At 41.3% G+C, this 21,159-nt stretch overlaps 1 protein-coding gene across 7 annotated transcripts in view; it reads right to left on the bottom strand.

Annotated features, from left to right (window-relative positions):
• Nucleotides 1–21,159, bottom strand: part of dmd (dystrophin) — a 304,958-nt gene that overhangs the window by 19,249 nt on the left and 264,550 nt on the right. For all 7 annotated transcript variants that reach the window (XM_083892996.1, XM_083892990.1, XM_083892991.1 and 4 more), the window contains 7 exons: nucleotides 6,756–6,817; nucleotides 5,746–5,820; nucleotides 3,638–3,839; nucleotides 3,462–3,547; nucleotides 2,552–2,709; nucleotides 1,503–1,669; nucleotides 53–164 (listed from right to left, as the gene is read on the bottom strand). In XM_083892996.1, the coding sequence (XP_083749122.1) occupies nucleotides 53–164; nucleotides 1,503–1,669; nucleotides 2,552–2,709; nucleotides 3,462–3,547; nucleotides 3,638–3,839; nucleotides 5,746–5,820; nucleotides 6,756–6,817 (862 nt within the window). The remainder of the gene's footprint in view (nucleotides 1–52; nucleotides 165–1,502; nucleotides 1,670–2,551; nucleotides 2,710–3,461; nucleotides 3,548–3,637; nucleotides 3,840–5,745; nucleotides 5,821–6,755; nucleotides 6,818–21,159) is intronic.

The raw sequence follows: 21,159 nt of genomic DNA, 5'->3' as shown, positions 1-21,159 counted from the left end.
TTTTGACCGTGTCCTTGACATGTTTCAGAGTAGAATATAGAAATATTCATACCGGAGTGCAGTACTCCACCATGGGGTACTGCATCTTGTGTCCCTTGGCAACACGACCCGAGAAGAAGCAGCTTTGGCAAATATCATAGTTGAAATGTTTCAGGCTCCGATATCTGGGGAGAGATAAAAAAAAATAAAAATAAGACGATGGAAGTCACAGAAGAAAGCAGAGGGAGAGCAAAAGTGGGAGGGGGAAATTTAATAAAAGAAGAAAGCAGTAGGGAAAAAAAAGAAGGTGGAGAAGCAAAGAAGACAAAGGAGGAAATTTACGGCTTTGTTTTCTACAGAGCTGGAGCAGTTCAATTTCTCTCAGTCTAGTACCTAAATGAGAAATTTACTTTCTGGCTGTGAGACTCTATTCAAATTTATCACTGCTCTTGTCGTGAAGGGGCCAACCAACAAAAGAGGAGTCACGCCTCCTTTTACAGGTCCCAACCTTCCAGCCGACCAACTCCCGGGGTTCCATCAGTATTTTAAGTGCTGTGGTAACAAACAAGACTGCGGTTCTGTCATCATAATCACATCATCAATCATTCATATGTACCAGTGTGCCATTTTACTGCCGCGCTACTGAATTAGATTAAGGCAATGAATACGTTTACAAGCGTCTTTGCAGATGGAGCTCGACTCCGGTGACAGAGAGCAATCCCATTTATCACACGGGTGAAGTTAATGTGGTTCTGCTGGAATAATAATACAAAACAAAATGCTTACTAGATGTGTAAGTTATGTACAAGCATGTGATGGGCATCATGACAGGGATAGTTTCTTAATTTGTGTGTAGTACATGTGCCGAACGTGTCGTTTTTATTTGAAACCAGATGTCTTCCTTTTGTGTTTGCTCATATATACGTGGACAGGTTTACATTGTGTTGTGCAAAGGCGTCTAACACAAACACAAACATATTTGGCCTTGAACAGAAGTATTGGACAAGTATAAGTAGATTTCATCTGTAGGAAATCAAAAGGATATGGACGACATTTTCACTGCAAATCATCCACTCATGGAGTTCTGCAAGGCTCTGTGCTTGGACCAACTGTATTCATGTTGTTTATGTGCCCTTTAGACATTATTAGTTAAATATACAATACAAATACTAATATTATATTCACCAGTAAGACCTGGATGACCCAAAGACAGCTTTTATTTCAAAGTCCATCCATTTTCTACTTCTTTATCCTCCACATGAGGGTTGCAGGGGGTGCTGTGCCAATCATGGAGACAAACAACCATTCACTCTCACACCTATGCTTAATTTAGAGTGTCCAATTTACCTAATCCCCATATTGCATGTTTTTGGACTGTGGTAGGAAGCCAGAGAACCTGGAGAACCCCCCCCCCCCCCACACACACACACGGGGAGAACATGCAATCTTCATGCAGAAAAGCCCTTGTTCCAACCAGGACTCGAACCCGGGTCCTTATTTAGTGATGGTACAACTTCACTCACCTGAATCCTATGATGGGACACTCTTTGCAGATGTTACACTTGGCCTGGTGTTTGGCGGTCTCTGCAGCAGCCACACGGTGCAGGACTGGTAACCACACTATGGACTGGGGCTCCAGACGCATCCAGTCAAGAAACATGGCGGCCTCTAGCTCTGGTTTGTTGTTGGCCTGTGTGGCATGTAAATAAGTTGAATTAAATACGATTTGAACAGAAAAGAGGATGATGCATGGAGAAAGCAGCTTTGGATGTTACGTGACATGCTGACAGTCAGTCTGGCCACCTGATGTGTGTGAATGTGCGCCTGAGAGTGGAGTGGGTGCATACACGTGTGAGGTTTACTGGCCTAGTGACAGTTTCTAGAAATCACTGAATCCAGATATTTAATTCACACACTGTATGTACTGTACACTGCATAACCTACATTCTACATTCGGCCCAATTTGTTTGAGATAAAGACATCCTTCTTTCCATTTACACACACACACACACACACACACACACACACACACACACACACACACACACACACACACACACACACACACACACACACACACACACACACACACACACACACACACACACACACACACACACTTAGCCCTTGACCACTTACACTCCCTCTGTTTTTCCTTTTTTGGCCTTTTTCCTGGAGCTCAGCTCTTAGTGACAAACCACTGCTTCTGGTGAGGGGAATTTTTGGATGTGCTGTATGTTTTTATGGAGTGTTGACTGTGTTGTGCATGCTTTCCAGTCAGAAAAAGTCAGACTAACAGTGAGATAAAGCTTTGTCTTGAGATATAGACATTAACAGGCATAGAATCACACAGACTGAAAACATCCAACAACAACAACTATCCCGAGTAATGCCGATTGGTACGGTTCTGGGAAAAGACAGCCTTCATTTGGGGGGGGGGCCTTGAGGCAAAAGTGCAAATTGACATCCGTTCAAGTGCAGCATATGAAAATGTTGTAATAATGATGAGTGTGTACTTTCATTACTACTTTCTGTACTTTTACTTTACTTTCTGTGTCTGTGTTTCACTCACAAACTGGAAGCAGCTGCGGACCGAGGGCTCGATGTTGGAGCCGCCGAAGGAGGCGACCTCCCCGAGCTGACGGGGGATTTGGATGGAGTCGTGCAGAAGGAGGCCAAGGCGACGCTGGTCACAGAACCCGGTGGCACTGGCAACCTGTCTGAACAAGACTGCGGGGAGGGAGAGGTGAGGACGAGAGGGGCGAAAAGTGTGAAATAAAAGGGAGAGAGACGAGAGGTGAGTTAAATACGGAACAACATTATTTTGTCGGGTTAAATTTGCAGGTTTAAAAGAAAGATGTGGCAGAAGCATGATTTGTCTTTGTTTGTAATTAACTATCTAAGTTAATTGGGCATTTAAATATGTAAAAAGTAGTGTTTCCAACAATCTCTAAATCCATAGAAATCTAAATTTCTATTCAAGGTCATAGATCATTTCACTTTGGCCACCTTTTAATGATCTCTGTCTGTCTCTGATATAACGTCTGAGGGAAAACCCATTATGAAACATCAAAGTGAGAAATGAAATATTCAGTGATACTAGTAAGCTAGTGTGTTGTCTTTTTTTTTTTTTTCATTTGATTTTGTTTGTCACTAATGGATCTTGACAACTTGCACACATTCTGCTGCCAAAGCTCTCACCACGGAGAGCAAATGCACCAAAGGAACCAAACAAGACAACACAATTCCCCATGATCGTTTATGATTGTGCTGCTCGACCCTTAGGGACAGAAATGACACAGTGTACAGTTAAATAATTGAAATATTACACTGTTCTGCTGTTTCCTAAAACCCAAGATGTCTGCAAATGCTGTATGTCAATGACATAATAACAGCAAAGTGTCAGAATTAAAAATATCTAATAAAGATTATTTCATAAATACATAAAAAGATAATTCACTTATATAAACGTATGGACTTACATCTGTATTTATCCTCCAGGTGAGCTTTGCAGAGTGAGATGATTCCAGTTTTGAATGACAGAGTCCGGATCTTTCCGGTGCGTCCACTACCACACAACAACACAACACGTTAGAACAGTTAACGTTATCAGGACAATAATGGAGGATTTTCTTTGTGTGTGTGTGTGTGCCCGTACGTGTCGTAGACGTTTAGCAGCCAGTTGAGGCACATGTCGACGCACAGCGGGACATTGACGAGGTGGGAATGGCTCTGCTCCAGTCGCTGGTACAGGCTGGTGAGACAAGTGACCAGCTGGGAGATGTCCAGCAGCTGCTCGTTCTGCTTCAGACCGTGCTGGTCGAACACCTCGCACGCCACCGGCATGCTCAGCAGGTCCACTGCAGAGACAAAGACAGTGGAGGGCAATTGTGATTTCTTGGAAACACACACACACTCGTCTGAAATGACCAGACTGTCCTTCAGCAAGACTGGACACTTCTGAGTGTCCTCCGGCACAGCACTGCTCAAGGAAAGAAGGGGACTCCCCTCAAGGGACGTATAGAGTATCACATTATTCATCTTCATCATTCATGAAGTCCATTAAAAGGACAGAAAATGAGCAGAGAAGTGCTTCAACACTAAGGAATGGCCCATCTCACTCCAAATTATTCTGGCAGAGCGGAAAAGAAGGGAAACGAATGCCTGAATCATAATTCATACGACTAATCTACAGCTGAATAGATCATACTTCAACTGATGGGATGAAGGCGGCAATTCAGACATTAATAATAATTGCTTGTGTCGAATGATGCCGCGCAGAAACAAGATAGAGGAAAAGAACCAGAGGAAAGGTAAGGAGTAACGGTTAGACGACAGCATGGCTGCACAATATACCTTTAAAGCATTGTCAAGGAAGCGGGGACAATTAGATGGAACACGTCATGCCTCATTCAAACATAACTGGCACAGTTTGTTCCATGATTAAAACAGAAAATGAGCCAGTCTGATATAATATTTAACCCTGTTTCCTAACACTTTCTCTGTCACGCCAGATTGTTGGCGACAAATTATTTTTCGTTTTTGATCAGTTTGACTTGAAGTTGACAGCAACTTCAAAATAAGCAAGAAACGGGCAAGAAATTAGTCATAAATGTAAATCTCCTACTGTGAAAAATAAACTAACTGAGTGTAGTATTTATCTTTTTGCTCCCCTCAAAGTTGACACAAATTTTCCAGATTTCCTTCATTATTGTTCTTTTCTACGCAGATGATACACTCAAATTCACGATCACTCAAATCGATCTTGAATAATGTAGGATAGAAGTACAGAGCTGTGGTAAAGCAACAGCGAGGTAATAATTCTGGTAATACAGATCTACACAAACTTCAGTTTCTTGTTGGAAAAGGTTATCTAATGGCGAGAGAAGCAGCACACACATACTAAAGATAGCATATTTAAGCTGGCGTGGACTTTATTCAGTGAGCCTTATGCAAAGTGGCTAAAATATTACTTTTATATTGACTGTATTTGACAATCACCATAAGGGCAACACAGAGAAGAAGAACTGAAGAGGACTGACTAAGAAAACGCCACTAAACAACACGTTCAACCACCACGCAGCCTTCATCAGGGTTAACCAGCAAACCTCTTTATTTTAAGAACATTAATAGTGCGTCTGTGCTACATGGCTGCAGCCAGCTCTTCGCCCTCAAACATATCACATGCATAACAGCTCGTAGGCTCCCCCACTCTCTGCAGATCCACCAGCGAGAGACGAGAGGGATGAGTAAACACACATATGGACCGACACACGCAGTCTCTTAGAGGCGAGAGGCAAAGAGGATAGAAGGGAAGGAGACGGAGGACGATATGGAAATGAAGCGTAAGAGGAGTCGGGAGGTGAAGGACAAAGAAGAACAAAGGAGGCGTGTAGGAGGGCTGGAACACAATGAGAGAGGCACTCATGATGGAGAGAGAGCTGCACTTGAAACAAAGGACAACAACCTTATTTGACACATAGCAGGGTTACATATACATCAATGAGTCACCGGGCACTTTATTAGGAACACCAATACATCTGTATTCAGGCATATATCAGCCAATCGTGTTGCAGCAAAGCATTGTTCAGTAAAATCCTGAGGTTATCAGTCAGAAACTTCAGGATCAAACTCCAGGATGAATAAAAAACAGCATTGATTGATTGTGATTGTTGGTGTCATATTGGCTTTCTACTCAAGAGTGGAACTAGAATCTAATCATAATAATGAAGTGCTAATGAAGTGCTGTAGACTGAGAAAACTTACGACAGAGAGCCTTCTGCAGGCGCCTGAGCTTCATGGCTGTCCGGTAGGCCGAGAATCGGACGTTGTTTAGGTCGGCTACAGAGGGAAAGAGGAACGGAGAACAGACAGTTAGAAATTGGGGATGTTCATGACTACACTTGAAAAATATACAAATAAAAAAATGATAAATATAACTATATGTGTATTAGGGATGGGACTTTTTTGTCGACAAATCGATCGACAATCAACACGTGCGCACCTCGACAAAAAAATTTATAGTAAAAAAAGTCGAAGTGTCACAAACACGTAAAGTTCACGACCATGGAGGTTAAAGAAGCTGTGCACGAAAAGGTGATCCTGTTGTCCAGACTCCCTGTGCTCTCACATGATGATGCGCGCGTCACCGGCTAGTTCTCTCGAGTGGCTGTGCGCGTCCAAGTGCATGTGTGTGCGGTGCGAACGAGGTTGCGCTTAAGTTTAGGATGGGAGTGGGGGACATAACACGAGTGCTACACAAATGAAGACGGCATCTCACCCAGTCAGGATCACTGTACTTCACTCTGGACACCTAACGTGCGCAGGTTCAAAAACCTGAGCCGTCTGGCGAGTGGCAACACACGCGTTCCAGCGGAGAGAGTCCGCTTTTTTTTCTTTTTTTTTGCCCCTCATTTTTATTATCGCTGTTCTGAGGGTCAATAATGGACATTACAGCCATGTTTTTGAGCCTAAAATGAAGTAGTACAGTGTAGAATACACCCCCGCATTGCTGCTGTTGCTGCTGCTGTAAAAAACCCCCCCAAAAAAACAAAAAAAAAATACAAAGAATTCGACACGTGGAAACTCGACAATCGACTCTAAAAATTTGTGAAATTCCCATCCCTAATGTGTATATTGCATGTGTCGCTCCTGGAAAGACTGACCATGACCAAAGAGTATGGGGCTGGTGAGCAAGGCTTACATCATGTTATGACTTTACAAGAACAAAAACAGTCCAACTGAGTCAGTGAGTTAGAAGATGTTATGAATCTTACACAGAGACTGGTAGAGCTCGGCCATCTTGGGATGGTCCCAGCATGTTGTCTGGGTCTGATGGCTGGAAGGAGACACAAGAGACAGGAAGGTTAGATGCTGTGAGACAAAGAGCCAAAGAGAAATGACAGATATGCTGCCACATTAACTTCTGATAAAAAGCTTCATAGAATATTATTATGAATTAATTTCACATATGACACATCAGTTACATTTTTGTGTCATGCTAAAACCAAATTAAAATGATTTATTAGATCAAAAGCTACAAATGCCACATTCATAAATGTATTTGAGGATAATGTGTGTTGTACAGTGCAATATATAATGATTTGTATCCACACAACTTGTCACATCACAACACTGATCTGAGCGCCTGAACCATCAGCCGCCGTTTCATCTGCGTCACCTCGATTGCCTCGCAGCTCCGTGCAAAGGCGACAGCCAGAGACGAGTTTGAATAATCAGCGTGCGACTTCAGAAGCCAGAAAAGGAAAAAAATGCGTCTGCTCTGTGTTTTTCATTTAGATGTCTGTTCTGTTCCCACCTGGTGATAAAAGATCTGACACAAACGAGGATGTGATGCAAATAAACTGCAAACATTAACTTGGTTCCAAAACAAATACATAACAAAACTGTTAAAGTATTTGTTCAGGCCACGTTTTTCAGCTTAAAAGTGCCGGTATATTACATTTTAAAAATGAAAAATGTTTAATTGGAAGATTAAATTTGTGTATTTTTTTTCTTGACTAATTCTGGATAACAATATTAAAAAATATATATTATAATTGCACAATCTGGCTTTAAATAATCCTGTTATTTGTACATTTCTTTCCTCCATCTTATAATCTCAGAAAATAACAACCCACTGTGGCATAAATCTACATGAAGCTCCCACACAAACACATGAAATCTGTCCTCCCAGCATCGCAGAGACATGAGAAAGAGAAAAAGGAGAGAAAGAGAGATGGATGCTGTGTCATCCTCCCCTCACACATTCTCTCCTCGTGACTGCTGCTTGCCACTCACAGGATACTGGGCTGTGTCTACATGTGTGTGTGTGTGTGTGTGCATTGAAGCAGAGCGAGTGCACAAGTGAAAGGGGAGTCTGTGTGTGATTTACTCCTTCAGAGCAGCAATGAGGGATGTGTTTTTTCACATGTAGCAGAATGAATTACGGTGACATTTGAGGTTTTTTTTTTTCAAAACGCACAAACATTTGAGCTCCTTTTAAATGTCGTCCTGTGTGTGTGTGTGTGTGTGTGTGTGTGTGTGTGTGTGTGTATATGTTCAAACAATTCTGTATCGTGCATTTGTCCACTCGTGGGGGGGGGCATTAATTAGCTGACTCGACTTTTTCATCATGACCTCTGCACTCTGGGGAAATAAAGCACTTCTGAAGGCAATTTCCAAAGGACACAGAAAACAATGCGGCTCTCTGAGGAAGTAAAAGTTAAATTCAAAACATGAAAAATACAGAAAATGTGGGTTTGCGTGTTTTGATTCCAGTAATGGACTGATGAACTCCATTAGGAGAGGAACTTTAAAGCGGACCTAGACCGGAAGTTCCAATTAACGCTGTTTTTTAGTGTGTATCTGCGTCATTACCTTGTTTACAAAGCCCTGAAGTTTCAAAACAAACAGTTCAGCCATTGCTGAGAACGCTGTGTTTATTGTAATCTCGGGCTCAGTGAGATCTCTGAAAAAACAGCAGATCGCCCTGCTCCGGGCACTAGTCCGGGCACATCCGGTTGCGTACATTGAACCGCAGAAGAAGAATAACGTCCGTTGTGGAGGTGTTTCACGAGCGACAGTGTCTTCTGACTCTGGGTCTGACTCCGGGTCAAAGTCATAAAAGGGACTACGGCAGGGAGTCGTGAAGAAGCTATTTTTAAACATTGTTAAATCAATGTTTTTGATAATGAGGAGCTGTGCATCCACCGTTCCAGAGGGGGGAGCTGCTCTTCTGAGAGCGGCTGTACTGAATAGTACTGGCCAATCACAAGACTCTGTCTTCTGGGGGTCAGAGTTCACTCTGAAATATCGCGACTCAGGAACAGCGTCAGAAAAGAGGATTACAATCGGCTCGTTTACAGCAACAAGGAGGTTTTTGACCATAAAAACAAGTTAATGTATGTAAGTAGACCTCCATAACTAACATATATGTGCAACAGGACCACTCTATGTGACCTTTTAAGACTGGACCACACAAATCATCGAGAGATTAATAGGTTATGGAAATAATTGGTAGTTGCAGCCCTACATCCCACTACATCCTTAGCACTCACTATGACCTGAACAGTCATTAAGAAACCATTAAAACTCTACTTATATTAAATGGGAGAAAACTAACATTGTTACTGCAAAATAAAGAATAGATTATCCTGGTAATTAGTTCCACTTAGATGCTGTAACAATATTTATTGAACCAGAAATATGCATGTAAGAAGATATCACGTAACAATTCTGGCTGCATTAATAAAGGTAAAGGCAAAACAGGGAAGTCCTTTATTATATTTTATGATCAGTAGAAAGTGACTGCAGGGTTGGAAACTTCCTAACTAGTTTTTATGCCACCAGCTTTGGTTTTGTTTATTAGAGGACCCCAAAATCTGTTAAAAACATAAAAAAGTGCATCCATTTGAGCTCAGATAAATGTCTCTTCCACTATAAAGATGACATCAATAGTTGGCAGATGGAGGCTACTGTATATGTGATGTTAATGTGCCAGCTGCCTGCTGTGTTTACAAAAAGCAAACTGAAGCTACATGTCTTGTCAGTGAGGGGATTTTCAGGGTTTTTCCACGCGGCACACATCAGATGTTTGAAATCGGGAAGAACAGTGGAATCTTAAGAAACGGTTTCTCGTGGCTTCCACTTTATCTGTCAGATGGTTAATAAATAGGCATTTGGCTCGCTGCAGTCCTGGAGACGAGAGAGGCTTCTTACTCCGGGGTGAGTGCCAATCTGTGTGCCTGAGACACTTTTGTCATTAAGTTAAATATAGGATAGTTAAATTGCCTATTTGCTGCCTGTAAATTTTGATATTAGAGCCATTTTTGTAGCTGACATAAAAGTGAAAATAGGGCGACAACAAGAGCCAAAAAGAGGACGAGAGTAATTCAGCAAAAAGGGGATTATTTTTCAGATTTGTCGAAGCTCAAACCAGAGTCCTACCTTTTAGGTATAAGTGTGCATATAATGCTCACATACACGTGGAAAGTGGGTGTAAAAAAACACACAGTAGGTGCTAGTTAATCCACTCTCACTCAAACCACAAATACTCCATGTGTGAGCTCACATATCACAACCAAAAATATGTTATTTATTTACATGTCTGCCCAAATAAGGAAATAACCATGTTGATAACCATTTCCTGGTGAAGAATGTGGTTACGTTTAGGCTCAGAGCTCAAAATGCACCTGGTTTTTCCTTATAGTGTCAAATGTACTATCCGCGTAAATGCACCAGAATGTCCCCATCATTTTGAATCAAGCTGTGTCATATGTTGCTAATCTGCATTACGGATCCCTTGCTTCACTTTGCTTGTGTTTCATTTTATTTAAAGCACCGGCCAATCAAATCACATTCATTCGAACAGTACATGAGCAACAATCCACAAAAATCTCCTAATGTTTGGTCTCAAACATCTCACCATGCTTCCCTCCTCCTGCTGATATACAATTTTGATTTGACATGTATTAAACCAAAACTCTGAATGACTTTTCCTGTTCACTATGTACAAGTGCAACATTTTCCATGGTTAAAGGAAATGTTAAATAGTAACAGGCTGGTCAAGTGCCGTGGATTATTGGAGGGCAGAGCAAACATTATGATTTTTCTCCATAGACTGTTTTGTGCTTCATAGCCTTTATCCTGTTGGATCAAAAATACAACCAGCTTAAAAGCACACATCAAGCTGGTCATACACGAGCGCACCTGCTGTTAACCTTTGTCTGAAAGGCACATACAAATAATAATCCATATGCTGCCCTTGTTTTTCTCTCTGTGGCCTTTCTGCCTTTCTCCAACACTCCCACTCCAGATAATAGGGGGTGGTGGTGGTGGGGTGGGGGGTCCCGTGGTGAAGAGCTACTTAAAAATCGTCTGAGCTCACAGTCTGTGCAAACAGGAGCTCATTCACTCGGAGCATCATTGAAGTGCTGCTCCGAGCAACTCGGGCAAATGTTTCTAATAATGACCGTGCAGCATCCAGCACGCAGACAAGTTTTCAAAAGACGCTGACAAAAGCTGACGCTATGTCGTCGGTGGTATTCGACGGGTAACGCTACATCACCTATTGAAAGGTGAAAAGCTGATGTACTGAGCCCAGTGCACTGCGGGACAACAAGAATAATAGATGCTGTATTTGGACTGTGTGCTTTGTTTTTGTTTTTTTCAGTGAAAGGTAAAGGTCAGGAAAAATAAAGCAAACCCGCAGAGAACGAAAACAGAGCAATGAAAACAGGCTAAAGCAGGGGTCTCAAACTGGCGGCCCCCCCAATCGATTACATGCGGCCCCCCCACTTAATATCATGTTATAATGAAAACATGGCCCACGACCTCACTGTCTTTTAAACACAGTGTGTAGCTGAGGCACAGCTGCCAGCAAGGTGATAGAATATAATATATGTTTGCTAGCAAAGTATTTTATAACAGTAATAATAAGATATTTGGTCATTATTATCCCATTATCAAATGTATCATACACAACATTCCATATAAATACGTTTGTTAGGGCCTGAGCCATGAATGGCAGTGGCCAAAACGGCTCCTGGTACAAATTATAATTACAGTTGTCCACACTATTATTTATGTAATCTAAAATAAATGTCTGTTTTTGACATGAATACATTAATTTTGCATCATATACAGTATTATTAAAGGTGCCATATGTAAGAATGTGGCCAAAAACGGTTACTACATTCAAATTCAAAATACTGAGGTCTTTTAGGTTTCGTTTTCTGATGTAACTGGCAACCCCTGGTTGCTCGGCAGCTGAGACTCTGACTGCAATGATTGGTAGACGGCGGTAGGTGGCGCCACATGCCATAACCATTAACATGATTTGCAGTCTGCAAAATATTTTTTTTTAATATATATTATATATTAATATTTTGTCTGTACTGTTGTTGTTGGTGAGTTCAGTTTGTTATATGAACATTATTCCTGAGTCTCTGTGACATATTAGGAGGATTTATGGCCAGTTGCTTTAGATACAGTTAGTTACATAATGCACCTTTAAGTATACATGTGATATCATGATGCAATATTGTGAACAATATCTTGACCACAATAGATGCAGATTGGCCCCCGGTTCATTTGAGTTTGAGACCCCTGGGCTAAGGCATCGGGCCTCTGTTTCGCTCAATTTTAGCAAAAAAAAGTTCTATTTAGAAGACTTGAGCCAGTGGCCCTGTACCATTTTCATTCTACCTTTGACAAATTGCTTCGATACACTATAACTTCTTGCTAATACAACTATATCAGGAAGATTGTCAGATAAAAAGATGAAGTTTTCCTCCCCAAAAAAGCATCTTGGCAGGATTGATGTGCATTTGTGTACATTTTCAACTGCAGCTTATAGCTATATTTGTTTGGTTTTGTCACTTTGGTTTTCCTGTCTTGGGTCACAGTGATTATTTCTCTTTCCGCAACATGCTTCACTGCCATGTCAACATGCTGAATAGGGTAAAAAAGACACCAATGTTCCAACAATAAGGTCCGACATGTGGGAGAAACCACACGGAGGCCAATTGATGCTCATCATCACCCGATATCCGACCATTGGCTTTGTGTATCCCCTTAACAGTATTGACAATATTTCTTAGACTGTATCTTGTTAAGCATGACATGCTTGTATTTAAAAAAAAAAGTAAACTGACAACAACGACACAGGCTTTTTTGTTGTCAGTTAAATGGTAACTCATTTGTTTCTGTAAAAGCAGATCAGTGGCAGTGATGAGCAGATCTCTCCAGGGAACTCATTCTCTGGCCTTGAAAAGTATTCAGATCCCTTCACTCCTTGCACACTTTAGTGTGTCAGAATGAATAATTGAATTTGTCTTTTTTGGCTCAGATGTGATTTGATATTAGGTTCTGGATCAATGGTGGGACAAATTAGATATTCAGGACAACACATTGAGATGTGGGAAATAATCACAGGCATTTTTGTTCGTAGCCGCGGCAACTCAAAGGTCCAGTGTGGAATATTTTGGAGAGTTTATTTGCAGAGACTGAATATATTACCCATACTTATGTAAATGTCTAAAATCTAATAAAAACTGTTTGGTTTTCACTGCCTTAAAGTGCCTTGCTTTATAGTGGCTGCCATCTTACTCCAGCATGTTTCTACAACAGCCCTTACAGACAAACCAGATAGTGTGTGTTTTACATTTTGTAGCAGAAGCTTACTACACAAATGAAGATGAATGACATCCTTTCTGGTATGTGAATGTCACTGTGTCCTATCAACATTGGGAATGGAAGAGGTGAGTGTGAGGTGGGTCTTTCATTTGTAACAATCTGCAGTCTCACCATTATAGTGTATTTCCATCATGGTACAGTACGGTATGGTTTGGAATGGCAAAGCCCTACCTTTACTTGGTGGGCGAAATTGAAGACGACGCAAAGGGCATCAACGTAACGGACAACAACGGAGCAGCTTGTTTTGTTGTTCCTGCTCGGTTTGTAGCTGTTTCAACCAGACGCCAAGCCAAGCTTTGTATAAACTGCCAGCGCTTATGAAAAAACAGTTGCAAGGGAGTGACTTTTCTCTCACAAAATCAACTGACTATCTTGGGTCTAGCTCCACCAGTACCATACCATTACTCGTTTTCGGTACCCCAAGTAGAGCTTAGATCGGGCCCAAAAAAATCAAGCCTGACCCGAACCCGTGAACATTGTGTCCGAGCCCGACACATTAACTGTAATTACGAGCCCGAGCCCGATTTAAACCCAATATTTTTTTAATACGTGAGTTGTAAATGTACATGTATGTCCACGTCCTCCCTTGTTGTACCTGCTGCCAGAGTTACAATAACAGAGCCGCTGCGATCCACTTCCATGAATGCAACGAACGCATATGTTGCTAATGACGATACGCCTCCCGGTTTTTAAATGATGCGTTCACGGCTTTTACACAGGTTTTTACAGCTTCACACAATACGTGCTATACAATACCAAGCGAACCCGACAAGGGAGAAAAAACACAAATGCTTGATCAAGTGCCCGACCCGGCCCGTCGTTCGGGTCTGGCTCGGGCAGAGAATCTAAACTCTAACCCCAAGGGAAGGGTACACTCTTAGAAATAAAAGTGCTAAGTATTAGGTTCTTCGGCTTGTCCTCATAGGAGAACACATTTTGGCTCCAGGAAGAACCTTTTTATAAAGGTTCCACCTGGAACCCTTTAAAACCCTTTATTCAGGAAAGGGTCTCTCAGAAACAAATGGTTGCAGGTAGAACCTCAGCCCTTTTGGACCCCTTATTTCTAAGAGTGTACTGAAAAATCGGTTAGAACGTTTGGGGCCAGTCATTTTGTTACTATTCCTAATGGGAAACGCAAAGAAAAAATGTACCAAACTGTACCGTTCTACTCGTTGGAAACATGTCTCTAATGGTGTGTATCCACTAGTGCTACTCGACTAGCCTCGGCACAGCATGGTTATATGGCAATAGTACCTGGTACTTTTTTAGTACTTGCTCAGGCAAGGTTTCCGAGCGTACTGAGCCAATACTTTGCGTGTGACGTCGTCAGACTGCCGTGCACTGATTGGTCAGAGGCACAAGAAACAGAACAATGTGGAACTGTAGATCAGTGAAAATGACTTGCAATAGTGAGCAGCAATCCGCATCACAAACCCTGTCGCTGTATTCAGAAGTACTGAACAAATCTTTTTAATGAACTGATTCTCATGATTCAGTACATTGAAAACAACTGCTTTACAACTCACTAGTCACTAGTTTGTGTGTCGCGTATATAACAAAGTCCCGCCAGTTTCATGCAGCCGTGCTGTGTGTCCCCACACATGTTTTAGGAGGTAATATAGTCATGGAAAACCAACCAAACCGTGTAGAGGCGAGGCGAGGCAGGAGTAGAAAGATGCCATAAGCCTTACACATGGGAGCTTTAAGGTCATATAGTTTCAACATCTGATCACATATATGTCGCATTATCTTGCACTGCACCACTACTCTGGTAAAAATTGGAGAAAAGTTACTGAAGAACACTGAAGGACACATTATTATTTCTCAAGGCTGTTTTTTTTTTTCCTTTTTAATTCATCCCAAACAATGTGTGGAGTATAACGTAAAGATGCAATGAACTGCAGTCACTCTTCGACAAACAATAACACACCAAGAGCCATCACGCAGTATCTCTCACACATGAACACACAAAACTACACATTGCAGTTAACAGGCAGCTGAATAGCTTATTGCGGCAGTGACAGATAGGCGTTTTAAATAATGGATTCCCACAGAGACACAAGTGTCACTTTTCGCTGCAGTCAATTATGGCTCTTGGATGAATGATTAAAGGTGGTTTATGGGCTATGGTGATGTCTTCCTCTGCCTCTCATTGAGCGTGAGCCCCAGCAGACTGTTTCCTGCACACTAGGCTTCTGAATAAGCTCAGACAATGGCCTTCAGAGATGTGATGTGAAAAAGGAGGAAAAACCATGAAAGCTATATTCATCAGTGGGTTATTAGAGGAAGCTGTTTGTGAAAGAGAACCGAAAAGTAATAACAAAACCCAATTCATCACACAGAGCTTAACGATAGCTAATTATGTGCCTTGTGTTTGTTTAACATAATGACGGGTAAACGAGATGGCTTTTTGCATCTTATTTCAACATCATCACATTTTGCCAAGTCAAATGTTTCTCGCTGTTCTTTATTTTTCTTCTCGTTAGCAAAGACCGAACCACGAATGCAGCAGAGGCTTCAGATGGGTCTGTTCATTCACAGGAGGCACGCAGAGCTCCATTTTTCTTGACATATTGTGAATGCGATTTGATTTGCAATATTATTTTGTCACACTTCAGGTCATCACTCACCGTGTTTATAGATTTACTCGCAACTGATTTGATACTTTTGATGAAAACATCACCAGCCAATCCAATCATGCTGTGCAAATATTCCAGCACAAAACCCCAATTGCTGGCATTTTTATCGGAGTGCACACTCGAAATAAATAGCAATACGTATGTCTGCCATGACGGGCACTGCTGTGGTAACAGAAAGATGCCCACCCGACTGCAGAGGTCATTAAGGGTGAATTCCAATTCCTTGCTTAACCCTAAATCTCAAAAATGCGCGCTCCCTCTAGTGCAAGTGCTGTCCCGATTCTCAGAAAAATTACGTTGAGGGGCAAGTTTAAGGGCTGTATCGCCCTCAATATTGAGATTTTCCAAGACCACCCTTGGGAGCAAGGGCTACCCAGAATGCATTGCTTGTTTTGACTAGGGCTGTCAAAAACGTTAACGCAGGATGATTAATTTGTGGATTTAACGCATTAACGCACTTTCTCACTTTCACCGCGCTACGGGTAGACGTGCAGTTTATGAACAGGCAAGGTGGCGGGCAACTGCTTGGGGCCCCGAGCCGATAGGGGGGCTCCCGACACTCGGAGCCTGAATGCATCAGTGAGCAGCCGCATCCCCGTCTCCCTTAAACAACAAGGGTTGATTTGCAATGACATCTCAGTAGGAAACCCCCCTAAAGGGGCCCCACGTCTCCTCACGCTAACCTGTGTGAAGCTGAAGGAAAATGAAGAGGAGTTATCAATCAGGAAGTTAGAAGAGGAAGAAAAAAAGAGGATGAAGAAAAAAGAAAGAAAGACACAGTTGTAAGTGGCGCTGCTGGCGCAGATAATGATATAATCATAACATTAACAGTCACTGTCTAACTTAACAGGGACACAGACAGCAGCTAACATTAGCGTCAGTATGCTAGCTGACGCTAACGCTGACGCTGACGCTAACGCTAACTAGTAGAAGCAGTGCTTCAAAGTGCTGATGAGGAATTTCCTCCTGTGGGTAAGAAAACTATTTAACTTCTATACTTTATATTTTGTTTATAATGTGAGTTATTTACAGTGCAATGTATAGTTTTTTTTAAAGTTATTTACAGCATTTTATTTTTTCTATTAATTCATATTGTCTTATAATGTGGGTTCTTTACAATGTAATGTTTATTTTTGACTAAGTTTGTATAGGTTTTTACAAGTTATTTACAGTATTTTATTGTTCTTTACATTTATATTTTCACATACTTTATTTATCTCTCCGTTCCTACAACAATATAAAGAGAAAATTATAAATCTTTTGGCATATTTACGAATGGTAATTAATCGTGATTAATCGTGATTAATCCACAGCTACCCAGTGATTAATCTGATTAAAAATTTTAATCTTTTGACATAACAAAGATGTCGCTGAAAACAGCGAAACAAGTACACTACAAATTAAGTATTTTCTTTGTTAATAGAGATATAAAAATTATGAAAACCATTGTATTATCTTAGTTTAGGCCCATATTATGGATTACTGACGTCATTGTTGCGTAACATTTTTTATTTTACGATCTTTTGTCGGCCGGTGCGCACACACAATCGTTTGCTATCGTTTACTTTTCAATAAGTCGTGGTGTGTGGTAACTGTCAGCTGAATATGTCCGTGGTTGTTGTATTTGTATGAGTATCATCTTATAACTAACTGACAACCTAATAACTTGAGGGTTAAGATTGAGGGTTAAGATGGGAATTGGAATTGGCCCTAAGTCTCTTCTGTAGTGACATTAACACAATATTTTGGATACTCATGTCGCAGCAGATGAAGATATACATTCATTGAGCACAATAGATAAACATGAAATCATAATTGATGTTGAGGGTGCGAGAATAGAAGTTAAGGGTGAAGATATTTAGCCTACTTTTGAAGTCATTAGTCATATCGGCAGATCTCGGTGTGTTAGATGACATCCCATAAGATATACTCTATTGCAAGTAAAAGTTGAAGAATGGGTTAATATAATAGAAAAGGGGGAAAAGGCGATGAAACCCACACGTTTTCTTTCATGTTCAGGATTTAACCATGTGGTTCATTTATTTTTTATTCTATTTTACAATGGCTTTTTTTTATTCATTGTTTTTTTATGTTGTGCATTAATAATGGATGAATAATAACTGATTATAAAAAAGCACACACTTAGCAGTCCTGCATAGTGGCTAGGGGCTCGTTCACAGGACTATCATTGTAAGCACAGAGGTATAAAACTGAAGTGTAGTCACAGCATTTACGCTTTAACAGCACCATGGTGGCCACGGGCATGTTTGCATGTTCGGCGGAAGACGTACGGTTGTTACTTTTAATCTGAAATTCGGATATGGTAAATGGTCTGTGTTTAAAAAAAATAAATAAAAAATCATTTACCCATTCACTCACACATTAACCAGCAGGAGCAACTGCAAGCGCAACTGTCTTGCCCAGTGACACATCAACATCATGTCAACTAGTAAAGCCGGAGATTTGAACCTTGACCATCCAATTGAAGGACAACTTGTTCTACTTCTCTCCCCCACCACCCAAATATATACAGACATGTGGGATGTGAATCTTTGGGTGGCTCACGATTCGATTTGAGTCCGATTCTTAGTGTCACGATTTGATTCAAAATCGATTCTCGATTCAAAAATTGACACATGCATAGTGTGTTAAGGCAAATTATGGCATCAAAACAGTTTGTATAAGATAATGGTAAATGGTTTTGTATTTATATAGCGCTTTTCCAGTCTTGATGACCACTACAGTTCCCATTCACTCATACTTTCATTTGTTTTCTATCACTCATCTTTCATACCCACTCACACGCTGCCGGCACAGCCGTCAGGAGCAACGTGGGGTTAAGTGTCTTGCCCAAGGACACATCGGCTTGTAGACTAGCGCAGCCAGGAATCGAACCCACAACCTTCGAGTTGAAAGACGACTCGCTCTCCCACCGTCGATAATGTGATCACACAAAGGCAAACATAAGACAGAAGTTAACATTTATTCATTCAAAACAAATAAAAACTTACCGTATAAAAAATAACTTGCATATATAAAAGCTTAGACTAGCTGCCTTTTTCTCCCAGAAGTTACAAAAATAAACTGTATACACTGTTTGTGTGGTTTTTCAAAATAAAAACTTAAAAAATAAATAAATTGATTTTTGAAGTTTATTAATCGATTCAGAATTGTGGATGATTAGAATTCCTATGTGAATCGATTTTTTCCCCCCATCCCTACAGACATATGTTTAAAATCTCATAAAAAGCCTAGAAGCACATCAGCCAGTCTTTAGCAATTACTGCATGATCCAGTAGAGGGCACTGTGAGAAGAGCTTGGCATTAGATTCACTTTAAAGGTGAAGTAAGTAGTTTATAGTGCCATCTAGAGGAGAGGCTGAAATTTACAACAAAGAACTGCTCCTCTGCTCACCCCCTCCCTTCCCTGAGCGCTACGGTATCCTCAGCCGGTCAAATGTCGTCCTCGTCGTCTTTCTCTGTGTCAGCAGATGAGGTTCGTGAGGCGAGGGAGAGGGCGAGCTGCCGCGGCCGTAGCAGACGAAGCGGAGAGAGTGGAGGCGGGACTTCTGCTACAAGTAAAGAGACGCTTGTTTTGTTCTCTCCCGTTTGTCCTTACAGGCTCCGGTAGAAACATGGTGTCTCGCTGCTAACAGTGGCTATGCAACCGCGGTCCGCGACCATGTTATTTTACATGACTTTTTGAAACACTACGAAAATGAAACAAAGAATATTATACAGTGATTAGACAATGCAGGAGCACATAATATGTATACAAAAGTGGATTTTGGGTTATATAAACCCATAAATACTACACAGTGTCCCTTTAATTGCCTCCATGGCCCATCAGTAAAATAAGACAGTAATGTTACGTTTTGCTGTGAAAATGGAGGACGCGGGGAAACTACATGTGTCTACTGTGGTGTCAATTGACCGAGGAATGATTGGCAGCTGCGTCTTTAACAACAGATAACAGCCAGATGTCAGCGAGTGTCAGTGTTTTATGGCTTGAAAAAGGCGGGCCTCTGCACACTGATGCCTGTGCTCAGTTTGCGCTTGTTTAAGATGATATCGGGCTACGAGATGCGAGGCTGTGGACTGAGGAGAATGGATTCGGACTTTCACTGCTGGGGAGCGAAACAGCAGCTAACAGCTCTCTGCAGATCTCAGTTTGACGTCCTGTCAACACAAAGGCTGTCGATGAATTAGTGAGCAGACGTCCACTTTCTGTCCTTTCTGTGCTCGGAGAGATCATTAAAGTGGACATCAGCGGTCAGTAAAAAGTCCTCCTGCTGACAGTCAATGCAATGATGTATGTGGTGACTGATATATTTTTTTTTAAATAAGCACAATGATGACAGCCTTGTATGTGGGACAGGTTTATTATGAACTGCTTCGCACGTCAAATTGTAGTCGTTTTGCGTTTCATAACCAGGAATGTGTTTGCAGCTTAATCTATAATGTGCACTGTGTATAATTTCATATCTAAGTGTCGTTCACATCTCAAGATCTGAAGTGTCTGAATCTTTTGTCACAAGTGTCATTTCTATAGAATTAATTGAATTCACAGAACGGGGGCCATAAGGGCGGATGCATGGATCATTTACGCACTAATGCCAATTGCTGCAAGTGAGCTGCACTGCGTTTCGAGAGAGTTAGGCTCTCCACTACTTGCTCCACATGCCACAAGTAATTTATAGGAAAGGAGACAGTGAAAATTAACTTTGACTACAGTTTCAATGTCTATATCTGTTGAATAGTCACTCTCAAGTTAAATGACTCTGCAACGCCTGCGGGTTTTTAATCGTCTTCAGCGTCAGTGGGAACATAAGGGTGAACAGGCTAATTTATTTTTGGTCTACTCCATATTTGCCAGATATTCACCATTTCCAGCGGAACGCTAAGATGTGAATTCTTTTTCCGGCCGTTTACATTGCCGCAAGCATTAATGTTTTCAATGACCTTTTTTTATTGGGACTGTGCTCAATATCATTTACTTCATCAATCAGATAATCTAAGTTCATGGCTCTCAAACTGTGGTACATGTACACGAACAAATGAAATAATAGTAATTAGAGTCACCTTATCTTTCACTCCGTCTGAATTAAAAAGGTGCCATATGTAAGAATGTGGCCAAAAACAGTTACTACATTCAAATTCAAAATACCGAGGTCTTTTAGGCTTCGTTTTCTGACGTAACTGGCAACCGGTGGTTGCACGGCAGCTGAGACTCTACTGACTGCAACGATTGGTAGATGGAGGTAGGTGGCGCCACATGCCAAAACATGATTTGCAGTTTGCAAAAAAAAATATATTTTGGCTGTACTGTTGTTGTTGGTGAGTT

Source organism: Microchirus variegatus (genome assembly GCF_963457635.1).
Source record: "Microchirus variegatus genome assembly, chromosome: 1".
In the NCBI taxonomy this organism is placed as follows: Eukaryota; Metazoa; Chordata; class Actinopteri; order Pleuronectiformes; family Soleidae; genus Microchirus; species Microchirus variegatus.
Note: the sequence above shows the minus strand (reverse complement) of the source record. Positions and strands in the feature narration are given on the sequence as shown.